The sequence below is a fragment of the Gallinula chloropus genome, assembly GCF_964237585.1.
Source record: "Gallinula chloropus genome assembly, chromosome: 7".
In the NCBI taxonomy this organism is placed as follows: Eukaryota; Metazoa; Chordata; class Aves; order Gruiformes; family Rallidae; genus Gallinula; species Gallinula chloropus.
The window spans coordinates 21181003-21194258 of record NC_140092.1 but is presented as its reverse complement, the minus strand read 5'-3'; the positions used below and the strand labels follow the sequence as shown (position 1 = coordinate 21194258).

At 42.4% G+C, this 13256-nt stretch overlaps 1 protein-coding gene across 1 annotated transcript; it reads left to right on the top strand.

Annotated features, from left to right (window-relative positions):
* Nucleotides 1–1488: 1488 nt before the first annotated feature.
* FRG1 (FSHD region gene 1) lies at nt 1489–8750 on the top strand. The gene is made up of 9 exons (XM_084266681.1): nt 1489–1642; nt 1984–2051; nt 4140–4262; nt 5167–5224; nt 5396–5510; nt 5890–5994; nt 6600–6691; nt 7665–7775; nt 8645–8750. The coding sequence occupies exons 1-9, from the start codon at nt 1581–1583 to the stop codon at nt 8679–8681; spliced, it is 771 nt and encodes a 256-aa protein (XP_084122807.1). The 5' UTR covers nt 1489–1580; the 3' UTR covers nt 8682–8750.
* The last annotated feature ends 4506 nt before the right edge of the window (nt 8751–13256 follow it).

Here is a 13256-nt window from a genome sequence, read left to right as displayed (position 1 = left end):
CCACCTCCCACTACAGTCAGGAGCCAAACCTCCATCACTTCTCTGTTACATTCCAGAAGGAACCAACACAGGACAACACATGTGACTTGCCCAAGAGTTTGAAGTCTTTGCCAGCAGCAGTAGAACTGTATTTTCTTTTCTTCAAAGGGAAAGTTACTGTTCAGCTACTAGAGACACAGTGTGAAATGGCTTTCCTGTTCTCTCAAGATTTTGAGAGAATTCCCTGCAATTATTTTTGGACTATGTTTAAGAAAAGCTATGAAACAACTGTTTTCAGCTATTAGTGCTTAACACATCTTTTATAGTCATCTGTTGAAAACACTTCCCAATTTCTGTCACTGTGTTAATGTGCACTGCAAGCTCACCAATAAAAATATGAAATTAGTGGATAGAAATTGAAAGCATTTTGGTGAGAAGCGGATTCAAACAAAGTGTAGAAGACAGTTTCATCCCCTGGCCATCATTTCGGGGATTCTAAAGACCTTGACATAACCATGCATAAGACTCATTTCTTACTTGTAGCAAATACCTTTGAGATGCTGAGAACTTGCATTGCGTGGATAGGTAATGAAATCGGAAGCTGAAAGGAAACAATGTAATGCAAGCAACTCTGGGTACACGTAAGACAAGACTTGAGGCTGCTGGTATCTTTCGTTTGACCAGCTAATACAATCAGCAGACCACCATTTGGGCAGAAAACCCTTTGTGTTAGAAACAACAGACTAAAAAAACTAAACACAAGTTGTGTTCAAAGCGGGAGGCTAATCACACGTGTGCGAGGAAGCTCAGTCCCCAAAGAGCAGACCCGGCACCTGCTGAGAAGGTGGTAAATTACCTGTGTAAGGGAAAAACGGTTGTAGCCCTGGGGAAAAGCCAGAGGTGGACTTTACTCCGTGGAGCAGCGAGCGGCTAACTGGGCGGGAAGAATGTCATAAACCCCATTCTGCCCCTCGCTTGGTGCACCCGGTTGACTCACGAGCTCCGTTTCCCCCGCGTGTCCTGGCGGGCGTCCCCTCGGGGCCTGCGTTCCCGCACCAGCGCGGCCTGCGGCCCAGCCCTCGCCAACTGCGCCTTCCCATCAGCGCCGCTGAGGGCTGCTGCTGCCGCCGGCAGGGACACAGGCCCAAGGGCGCCGCGCTGCTTTCGGTCCGAACACCTTCACCCGCAGGCACGACCAGGCCCGGCAGCCAGGGAAGCTGCAGTAGGCTCCTCGCTCCTTAGCGCCGAGGGCCTGTGGCGCTGCAGAAGCGCTATAGGGCAACCTGCGGGCCAAGCTGGGAAGAGGCGGACACAGGAGAACGAGCTCCAAAGCGCCGTTTCGAGCCGGCCGCGGCTCAGTTCATCCCTCATGCGCGGTACCCAGGACGCGCTATGCGCGAAGCCCCGCCAGCCGATGGCACGCCGCCCCCCGGCCTACAGCGCATGCGCTGGGGTGGGGCCGGGACACGCGGAGGCATGTGGTGTGCGCACGCGCGGGAAGCAGCGCGCCACGGGCGGAAGGGAAGATTGTCGCTCCGGAGCTTCCGTCGGCTTGGTGGGGTATTGGCTGGCGCGTCACCCGGTGTTTGGCGTAGCCCGCCATGGCGGAGTATTCCTGCGTCAAGTCCACCAAGCTCGTCCTCAAAGGGGCGAAGGAGAAGAGGTGAGGAGCGCCCTGCCCCGCGGCCCTGCCCCGCGGCCCTGCCCCGCGGCCCTGCCCCGCGGCCCTGCCCGGCCCCGGCCGCCGCCTCGCGGCCCTGCCCGGCCCCGGCCGCCGCCTCGCTGGGGCCCCGAACCCTGCGCTGGGGCCGTGCGGGAGGCCGGGCCGTCCCCGTCCCTCCGGCTGCCTGAGCGCGGCTCTCAGCCCCGGCTCCCCGCCGGTTTCGGCGGCCCGCTCGTGTGGTGCCGGGCAGCGGGGCGCTGGGACGGAGCCCGCCGCGGGAGGGAGGGAGGGACGGGGAGAAGCGAAGGCGCGTCTTTATCTCTCTGTGTCTCCCTCTGCAGCAAGAAGAAGCACAAGGAGAAGAAAAGGAAGAGGGAAGAGGATGAGGCAGAGCAGCTCGACATTGTTGGTGAGGCGCTTTCCGCGAGATGGGTGTTGGCGCGGGAACTGGAAGCTAAAGAGGTTGCGGCGGGGTGTTGTAAGCTCAGTGTAGTCCCTGTAGAGAGTGTAACTGTCTCTCACAACCCGTTATTTGTGTGTTGGGATCTTCCTAGGCTCCAAATGGAACTTCTGACACAAATGGGGTGGATTTTCTGCTTGTCTCTTTAGCTAAAGTATGTTCTTACATAATTGCAAGGTACTTATCAGCTTGGTCCCCTTCCCCCCTCCCCCCAACGATATTTGCTGCAGTAGCAGAGACTTTAGCTCTGCAGTTACTGTTATTAAATGAGTGTATTGCTATGTGAGTTACTTGCATCTTCTGTTACTACTTGTGGTTTAATCTGGTCAGCAGATAAAACAACCACACAGCTATTTACTCACTCCCCATTTCCAGTGGGACTGGGGAGAGAATTGAAAATGGAAAAACAAACTTGTGGGTTGAGATAAACACAATTTATTAGGACCAAACAACAATAATAATAATGTATAAAGCAAGTGTTGAACAGTGCAATTTCTCACCATTCAAAGACCATACTGAGCAACACCCTGAGCTAGCCTGTCTCCCAGTCATAAATGGAACATGATGTATGGAATACTCCTTTGGCCGGTTTGGGCCAACTATGGTGGCTGTGTCCACTCCCAGGTTCTTGGGTGCTCCCTACTTTCTTGTTGACAGGGCAGCATGGAAAGCTGAAAAGTCCTTAACTGCTTTGCAACAACTAAAATATGTGTTACCGGTGTGATTCTCATCCTAAATTAGCACTGTGCCAGCTGCTAGGAAGAAAATGAACTCCATCACTGCTGAAAACAGGACACTGTTATTTGAGATTTAGAGTTTGGCTCACTTCTACTTTCTGTTCTTTCTCTGCTGATGGTGGTGTTAAATTCCCTCAAACCTTCAATCCTTTTAAGAAGCAAGTGTCTTGGTTAGCTTGTGTGTTCATTTGTATTTTGTCAGACTTACTTAACTGCTGTGTTGTGTTCATGTTACAAATTTGATACTGTTAATTGAAACTAAAGGCACAAATAATAACTGCTAACAAAGTACAACTTTACTTTTTCTGGATTGAAGCATGTATGGTCATGAGCAGCTGTTGACCTCCAGTGCTGTCATGTCCTGGTTTGATCACAACTCACTTCACAGGCCTAACTGGCAGATGTATACTGTAGCACAGTGCATGGTACAAGATAAATGTAACTTTTTTTGTAACGTATGTATAGGTATACGTTAAAGCAGAGCAAGGGGAAGTCATCCAGGTTCCTGTGCTAAAACACATTATGATATATGATGGAATGGGTTGTTGTGTCTTTCACTAGAAGAATGTCACAGTTCTACATTCTTTAGTTTATCCAGACTTGAAGAAAGTGGGAGAGATTTGGAAAATTCATCCATTGATCTGTGAGCCCTGACTGTTTAGGGTGATACAACAACCTCTGTATGTTGTATAAAGATGGGGGAAGATTATTTCTGCTCGAGGCAGACTGACTTGCCATACTTACCATGTGGAAAAAAATCATCATATTCAGATTAATTAAAAATAGTTATAAACTTAATCAGGTAGAAAATATTTGTAAGATAGTATAGCAGGAGAAAATGTTACTGTTTTAAAAATACAGATGTCATAATTCTAATTCACACAGCAAGATGAGGTAGTTTATCTGTTTCTGTTGTATTGTAGAATCTAATAACTGGATATGACCCCCGAACTGCAGAAGGCTGGTCCAAAGGGGAAAATACCTTCCTTGCAAGGTGCATCTCTGCTGCATCAGCTGAATGGATCAGCTTGCTGTGCAGACTAACACAAAGCTGGGATGAGGCACAGGAGCCCCTGACTGGGGATGGCAGTGCAGGTAGAGCAGCGGGACCTGTGGTTCAGCAGCAACACTGTTAAGTGGACTCTGTACTATAAAATAATGCACAAAGATCTTGAGGTAGCAATAGCAAGTGTATCTGTGGAGCTTCAAGTCTCAGAGAAGACATGGAAATAATATCTTTTGAACTAGGGTAATCAGAAGTTGTAGTTCCTCTGTTAACTGTGGTGGTTCTGTATTTCAGGGAGCTGGTGGGCTGTCAGTAACTTTGGTGAAATCACAGGGACGATAGCTATAGAAATGGATAAAGGCGCTTACATTCACGCCCTCGACAATGGCTTGTTCACGCTCGGAGCACCACATAAAGGTTTGTGTCAGGAAATTTGGAAATAAGCAGTTTTAGTAATGAAAGCTATAAAAGCAGCATCATTTAAAGGCAAGCAGTTTTACAGCTAAAAGCAGTTTATTCCAAATAATGCAATAATCCTCACCGTAGCACGTAGATGACTTAAACCTAATGACTGCCAATCAGTTTCACATGGCTAGTTTCTTGCTGGTTTACATGTATGATAAATTGAAGTGTTTGGAGAGGATCACCTGTTAAAGGCCATGAAGTTTACTGAATAAAAAGCAGTATAACTTTTATTAAATCCTATAAAATCTTTATGGTGTCAGTTGAAGAGATGAGTTTCAAGGCATGTTGCTGCATCCTCCTCTTAATATACTTGTTTTGTTGCCTCACAAGTGGGCTGCTAACATGGTGGGATAATTAGCTTGTCCTTGCATTGAATTTGAAAGCCATCAGTCAGATGAGGATTGTTACAGAAACCTGACACTGTTTTCACCTCCAGGGTGAGATCAAGGCCGTGATGGCAATATTATCTCATTTTGGGTTAGAGCAATGGAGAAACTAGTAACTTTTAGGGTACTGAGTTGTGTTACCATAGCTGAACCACAATATGTTTTGTTTTGGAAAATATAACATCACAAGGAGATTAAGGTTTTTCAAAGCTGCCTGGAGAATTGCAAAACATTCTCAACTTTATTTTGTGTGTTATTTTAAGCTCTCTCAGTATATGAACATATATTGGCATTGCTTTTTGAAAAGTGAACGTTCAGAAAGTGATTTTGTAAAGAAATAAAGTACTGCAGCGTTCCACGGTATTTAGCAGTGGCTGGTGTTCAATTGTGTTTGAAACTGGAGTGTTAACAGGCTGAAATACTTTACGTTTATTACTTCATACCTAACTGATGGAAAATTCATTCCTCAGATGATGAAGGTCCTAGTCCTCCTGAACAGTTTACTGCAGTGAAGTTGTCTGATACAAGGTAACTACTGTAACAGTCTTACAAGTTTTGATACTTATCTTTTCTTTCCATGTGAATACTTGTTTTAGTGTTCTCTTGAAATACATTGTCTACCAATAAAGTGTTTGTGACATTGTGAATTGCTTGAATGAAAAGCATTCTTTGTTGTTTTCCTGTGTTTTCTCTTTTGAGGATTGCTCTGAAGTCTGGTTATGGCAAATACCTTGGTATAAATTCAGATGGACTTGTTGTGGGACGTTCAGATGCAATAGGATCAAGAGAGCAATGGGAACCTGTCTTCCAAGATGTAAGCCGTTTGGGATAGTTCCTTTGATGTTCCTGGCATTTGTTTGTATGTGGAGTTAATCTAAATTGATGTTCTTTGTGGAGTAAAATCATTTTGCAATCTCATCCATATTGCAACTTTTAATCTCCTGTTTTCCTGACTGCAATGTGTTTAACTGGAAGTTCTTAACGTGCTTTGAGTTACTGGTGTTTGGCAACTATAAGTATCTTAAGAATGAGGAGCCAGCAGGTCTGTTGGCTAGGTATTGACATGTCCATGTATAAAGGAATAAAACACGTTTACTGGTTATTTTTTTGCTGTATTGTAGAGGATAAACGTTATGAATCAAAAATTACATACAAACTCTTCATGCTAACAATATGTGATGTTATTTCTGCAGAAGAAAATGGCATTACTAGCAGCAAATAGCCGTTTCATTAGATGTAATGAAGAGGGAGACATAGAAGCCAAAAGCAAAACTGCAGGAGAAGAAGAAATGATAAAGGTAATCTGTAACTTCTACAGTTAATGCAGGATTGGCACAGATATCTAACAATCAGGTTGTGGCCAATGTGTCTGTATGCTACAATTTACTGTTAATACAATTATAATCGATTTCTATAAGCTGTCAAGTGATTTGGCCACAAGAAAAGCTCCAGGGCTGACAGAGAAGGGCTTCCCAGAATGATGCATAAGGGGACATGTTTAAGAGAATGTAAAGAGATCATCTTTATTCAGATGTGGAAAATAGGTGTGCCTCCAAATAGAGGTAGGTGTCTACTGATCAGAGCAATGTTATTTTTAGGTCAGTCTCTGAAAAAGGCTTTTTACCTCTGCCAAAACTAAGAATTGAGATAGTGCTTCTTTGAGATGAAGGCAATCATGTCTTACAGTGGTGTCAAGGATAACACACTGTTTCCTATAGTTCAGGCAGCTTTAGCTTTTATTGCAGTTGTGTCTAGTTGCCAGCTAACCAATTTGAAAGCTGTGAATTTAAAAAGTCACCATGACTCTCATTCTGTTACGATGGATATGTTTTTGTCTTTAACCTGTAAATTCTCATTTTAAAAATACAGCATTTTCTGTTTTGTTTTTTCTTTCCATGACTAGATTCGCACTTGTGCTGAGAGAGAAGCTAAGAAGAAAGATGATGTGCCACAGGAAGACAAGGGAAATGTTAAACAGTGTGAAATCAATTATGTGTAAGTAGTTCAGAGCTGTTAATGGGCTCAATTAACTTTTTTTTCAGTTCTGTTTGGAGCTGCCTTTGGTGGAAGGGCCGAATCCCCACCCACCCTTTCCATAACTTTCCACTCAGCAGCATGAGGGAGTAGGATGAAAAAGGTCATGGGTTGAGACATTGCCTACCAGTCGCTATCACAGGCAAAAGAGACGTGGAAAACTTATGTTTATTGCCCATGAGATTTAGGTAGAGAGAAACAAAGACAAAAATGAGAAACAACACTTTTGCTTCCTCTCTTTTCCAAGCTCAACTTTTCTTCAGATTCTTCTACCTGCTCCCCCAACCAGGATGGAGCTGTGTGTCAGTACAGTGGTTTCTCTCCCAGTCCTTTACCACTTTTCCCCTGCTCTGGCATGGTTCTCTCCACGGGCTGTAAGGGAATATCAGCATCAGTGCCTGAAGCACCTTCTCACTCTCCTTCTCTGTCCTTGATGTTCAGATGGTTTTGGTTTTTTTTTCTTTCTTTCTTTCCCTCCTTGTCTTTGTGGCACTCTTGCCTTTCCTAAGTATGTTTTCAGAGAGGTGCCACCAGCTTGGCTGATAGTGGCCTTTGCTGTGCCCTGTGGTGGGTCTGGTGTGGAGCCAGCTATGTCCAGCACAAGGCAGCCCCTGGCCTTTTCTCAGGGAGGCCACCCCTGCAGCTCCCCCACTACCAGCACCTTTCCACCTACAACCAATACACTTTCTCTCCCCTACTTGTCATACTAGCAGTTGAAAAAGAGTTCCTTAGGACTTGTAACCATGACATGCTAACTGCTCAGGGGCTCATTCTCACTTAGACTGCCAAAAAAGCTTTCACTTACAGAAGTCTTGGTGCAGTATTTCATACTGTGATGGTTTGCTGGATTTTTAGGCCAGTTGTCTAATACATAACAGACATTAACAAAACTTGAAATAACTTACAATTTCTTACATTTTTTCACCCCTTACAGAAAGAAATTCCAAAGTTTTCAAGACAAAAAGCTTAAAATAAGCACAGAAGATACAAAAGCCCTTAGAAAAGCCAGGAAAGAAGGCAGGTTTCATGAAATGCTGCTTGACAGGTACTTCAACTGCAATATACTGATTTAAAAACTACTGTGAGATGGAGTTAGAGTAAACCTTGGGTACAAAAAGAGAGCCAGATTTCAGGGGGGTGGGGTGTTAATGCATTTCCTCTTTGGTCAGTGTTCTGCTTGAGTTCTGGGTTGGCTTTTTTTTTTGTTCTGATTTTTCACTTCTTTAGCTGAAGTTGGTACATTTGGATTTACCCAGAAATTCTTTTGGAATTCTTTAATGAGGTTGTTCAGCTTGTTTAGTACAGAGGAGTTCAGAGAAGAATCTTTTTAGTCACAAAAACTAAGTTAATTTTTAACCTTTCCACTAACTGTAACACCTGAACATTTTTTGAGAGCATAAATGGCATTTTAAAGAGAAATAGTGCTTATGAAGGACACTCTTCATGTTATTTAATGGGAATAATATTTTTCACCCCCCAAGCTGAGACTATAGAAACTGTCTTGAATTTTCAAAATGTTTTGTATTGGTATAAATTCCAAATACTTGCATGAATTCAGTGGGTAGAGGGCAGAAGAGGATCTCTAATCATTGCAAGTGATGTGAGAACAATCCTGGGCCATCCCAGGTTGAGTGCTGGTGTCAAAGCATCCAGAGTCTGAATTCCATTCCTCAGTGGCCAAAACACAATTCATGATGATTCAAAGGGAAAAACAAAGTTAACTTCAAGATACTGAGCTCTAACTCCTTAAGAAAGCAAAGTTAATTAACAAATCCACAGCATTGTTGGGCTTTATGTGCTTTGAAGTAAAGTTTAAGAAAAATTGCTTTCAGTGCTTCCTTAACATTTTGAGTCTGATTATACCAGGGTATTTGGTCTTAATCTAAATCTTGTTTCATTACTCCTTTCATGCAGGAGAGCAAAAGTGAAAGCAGATAGATACTGCAAGTGACAACCAGCTGGTCTGTTTTCTTCTGCATCCTTGATGATCGAACTGAAGAGTAAAGTGTTTTATACTTGGTTTTTATTGCAGTTGTTTTTATTACATTATTTTAAAGGATCACCTGAGAGCTATAATTAAGCATCAAACCAATGTCATCTTTCATTAATGAATATTAAGTTTATTCTAAAACTACCTGGTGTTGAAATAGTGAGGTGATTATTTAATGGAAAAGAAACTGACCCACTAAATCTCCCAAGATTGATGAATGGATCCTGAACTTAAAAGACCAGACAGAAGAAAACGACAATGAGGTTCAAAAGTCAAATATGGTTACCACAATAAACCATTAAGAAATCATAGAATCTCAGGGGCTGGAAGGGACCCTGAGAGGTGATCGGGTCCAACCTGGTGGGTAACTGCATTGAACAAGAAGAAATAATTGCAAATGCATGTCTTAAAACATCATCCTGCCAGGTCCTGAGCAGGACATCTGTGGGGCATCTATACTGCATCAGGTAGGGACTGGGCCAGAATTCTCAGGCTTCATAAGACAATGTCCCGAAGAGACACGCTGTTGGGGTTGGGAAGCGGCATAATCCATATGCTGGGAAAAGCGCTGACAAGTCACGAGAACCCTATGGTGAATGAAAAATGCAGGTGCTCCCTAAGAGAAGGGGATGGCTCTTCTGTGTTAGCAGGCCACTTATTTTACAAGAGGGGCAAATTAATGTTGAAAGCTTGGTGGTTTCTCCACAGCATGGACTTTAATTTGTGTAATAAACCAGCAGGGACTTTTCCAGGTCATACTACAGAGCACATTCTGAGTGTTTCATAAAATATGGTTACCCTGTCTGCTCTGATTACACAGACTCTTTTCAGAAACAGCATCTCTGTAGGAACTACCTCAGTTGGAGCAAGTCCTTACTCTGTCCATAGCTTCTGAAATCTGTATTATAAAGATAACTTGATAAGAACGTTGAGGATTTTTATGGTGATATGAATTGTCCTTACGGAGCATCTATCTGTCAGGTTCAACTGCACATGTAATACAAACTGTAAGCTCCCACAAGGTAATGCTGTGTCTAAAAAGAGCACAAGAACAGACCACTAAAGTGCAGTCAGTAACAGCAACTTATATCAGTCTGATTTCATAGGCAGTTGGTCTTGAGGAAGAACCACAAAGAATTTAAGTACATCATAATTGTTTAAACCCTCTATTGACTCTTAAGCATGAAAGCAAATGACAGCTGGTATGGGAATGCTAGCTGAGGTCAGCAATAAAAGCATTTATTTTGGAAAAAAAATTAAGAAAAAATCTAGCCCATACAGATTTTTATGGAACTGAAAGAAGAAAATCACAGGCTGGGCACATTGGTGATATAACAGGAATATATATATATATATTTATTTTTTTACAAACTAATTGTTTCCAAGCTTTTCTTTGATGCTATTTTTAAGCTTTCCATACCCAGCTTTATCCCACTGAGGACAGACATTTTTGCTGCAGGGCCTTTTGCTCTAAGGCAGTAGATCTTTCTTTTTTTAGACCTGCTAAACCTATTGTTCACTTAATACCTATTTTACAAGAATAGGCATGCTCACTAGTTCCTTGTATTGATATCTCTGTTGAAAGGAGTGCCTTTCCACTTCAGCTTTTTCTGTTGAGATACTAAATGAGAACTCAAAATGCTCACTCTCGAGCTGGTTTGTGGCAGCTGTGTTGGGACAGTTGTGCTTGTAGCTTTCTTGTGTGGACAAATCCTTGGAGACCTTCCTATCATTCCAGCTGCTCTGTAAGATTTGGTATCTTAATGCTGATAGAAGTTGTTAGAAATTAAATAAAAGCTAAATTAAAAAAAAAGTAAAATTCTTGTTTGATAATTTCCCTTTACTTTTTTTGAGGTACAAAAGACTTCTCAGTTGCCAGGGTGTTTAGAACTTACATGACCTGCTAGAGAATTGTCTTTTCCCTGTATCTATCACTTACCTGATTAATATTTTTTGGGAAATACTGTTAACCAAAATGTAATAATACCAGATGGTCACATAAATTGATTAAATCTTTTACCTGTATCAAGTTCAACAGCTTCATTTTAACTTGCCCCATAGCAAGAATGGCTCAAAGTTATTTTTATTTCCCATTAGTTTCTATTAACTATGCATTCTTTCAAAGGAAGCAATAGCTGGGAGTGTTGATGTGATTGTAGGGAGACTGCATTAAAACATTTGTAAAAAGAAACTACCTAGCACAACTGATCTGTCATTTCTAATTTTGTAGATATCTCCAGAATGGTGTTAAAATTCCCTCACAGATCAATAACCCAGTTATAAAGATCTATTAACTGTATCACTTGTGAATATTTGGCTTGTATGAAGGGAATGGCTCCAGGAACAATTAAAGGTATACGGATTGCCAATGGTAAGCTGTTTGCCATATAGCTTAACCTGTGGGAGGCAGACTGTACAAGCTCCCTGGCTTTTAGTGATCTTGGGAGAGAATAGTTAAGCTTTTCCAGGGAATTCTGACACCTTATCAGTCAGTGCTATGTAAGCAGAGGTTGTGGCTAGGCTTTGTCAGCAGCAGCAGTGGTGAAGCAGATAAAACTGATTGTATATGTAGTTCAGAGGCTTTTGAATCGCCGTGCGTATCCATGTGTGCTGGGGCTTGGGTTTTGTGAAGAAGAGGGCTGTGCTGCCTTTCCTCTGGTGAGTGAAATCTGTATTTGGAGTTCTTACATTGTTAGAAACACGCATTGTGCTCGCTCAGGAGGTCTGGTGTGTGGACACAGATTTGTGGGGGGAAGGCCAAAAGCAGGAAATAAATAGATAGTTGTTGGCAAATGCTTCTGGCCAAGGTCTGAGGAATTACTGGATGAAAATGCAGCGTAGCTGTGGGTATGCTGCTGAAGAAAAAATTTAATTTCCCCACCACCACCTCCCCCCAAGGCTCCTCAGTATGTTTAGGACTAGGAATTAAAGCTCATTAAGTAGTTCTGATTGTAGGTATCACACTACATGTCCCTCCCCAGAAATGTAAGCAAGCTGATGTACAACCGTTGCAACATCATGGACCTGGAAGTGGCCTCCTGCCAAAACTACTCCCAGAGACACTGGGAAAGATGCAGCACCACAAGCAGCAGGCTGAGGGACAGAGTAATTACCTGTTGCAGTTGAGTGTCACTGATCCACAATCACTGTGAATCCTAAATACACCTGAAGTGAATGGTGATGGTTGAAGTAGAGCGATGTTACAGGGTTCTGGTTTTTCTTCCAGTAATACATTGGTTTTAAAAAAACCCTGTCTGATAGAAATCATTAAAAATGATTATTCAGCTGCAACTCAAAGCAGAAATTTGTGGTGGTGGAAAGGAGTACTCAGAATCTGAAGAGCCTTGAGAATCACCTGGAATTTTCCTTTTGCTATCTATCACTGTAAATAGAAGAATGCAAGGTATAGGCACTCTAAGTAGCTATGGGTGATAATAAAGGAAAAATGGAGATGAAAGGCATGTATTTGTTAGAGAGCTAGGAATAAATGGAGCAAAAAATGTCAGGGCAGATGAACTGACACTGTCTTAAGCAGAAGAGAAAGTACAGGACTGGGAAAGAGATTGGCAGCCCTGCAAGGGATAAGGATGTTGTAGTAGCATAGGGGTTGCCTACTGTGCTGGGATTAATGATTTAAAAAAAAAGAAGATAGAAAAAAAAATATCCTAAGAACACATAAGCAGAGGACGGTTCCAGGAAAAAGAAATGAAAGGTATGACAAAACAGTGAAGATGCTCTGACTTGGCTGGCCCTGTGTGCAGTAAGGAGTTGGGACTTGATGATCCTTACAGGTACCTTCCAATTCAGTGTATTCTATGAGTAGTGTATTGGGATATTTTTCCCATTTGAGGTAATCATGGAGTCTTCTTGATTCTGTGTCCTGCCAGTAGCACAAGGAGCTATAATTTACCTGCAGCAGAGAAAAGGGGAAATAATTTGTGCAGGTTCTACTTCTGGAAGAAGGAACAGATCTGGGGGAGTGGTGGTACAGTACTGGATAGGTGAGTATGAGAAATTTGTGGGATGGCCGTGAAGGAAAGGGTACAGGTGATACCAGCTGTGAGGTAATAAAAGATCATGACCAAACTGCATGTCTTAACAGGCTTTTTTTTCTTCTGACTTGACTTAGATATTTGAAAACTGACAGAAGTAATAAGACAACAAAGTGGAAGACCTAAAGTATTGTGGACCCAGGGAACACAGCAGAATAGCCATAGTCAGAGCAGGACAAGTGCTGGAGGATGTTAACTATTCCTAAAACTGTGAATTTCATTACCAGTGAAAGAACTAAACCAGAAGTACAAAGAGGCTTCAAAAAAGTAAGTTGTGAATGTGTAGTGAGACAATGGCACTGTTTTGTCTTCAGAGTATTCAGAAAGAGGTTTTTTCCTTTTCCAAATCATTTTTTTTCTGCTGTTAAAAAGTGTCATAAAGGTAGTAAAGCACCTAAAAGCTGTTCAAGAGATAAGGCTGAGCAAAAGGTCTGCAGATGTTATTTTCTACACAGGATCAATTTAATCTATTTCTTACATAGAC

What these genes read in the sequence shown, in the direction of transcription:
- FRG1 (XM_084266681.1), top strand. Translation starts at nt 1,581, where the DNA reads ATGGCGGAGTATTCCTGCGTCAAGTCCACCAAGCTCGTCCTCAAAGGG. An exon ending in AAAGGGGCGAAGGAGAAGAG is followed by an intron (nt 1,643 to 1,983) that starts GTGAGGAGCGCC and finishes CTCCCTCTGCAG; the next exon opens with CAAGAAGAAGCACAAGGAGA. An exon ending in AGAGCAGCTCGACATTGTTG is followed by an intron (nt 2,052 to 4,139) that starts GTGAGGCGCTTT and finishes TCTGTATTTCAG; the next exon opens with GGAGCTGGTGGGCTGTCAGT.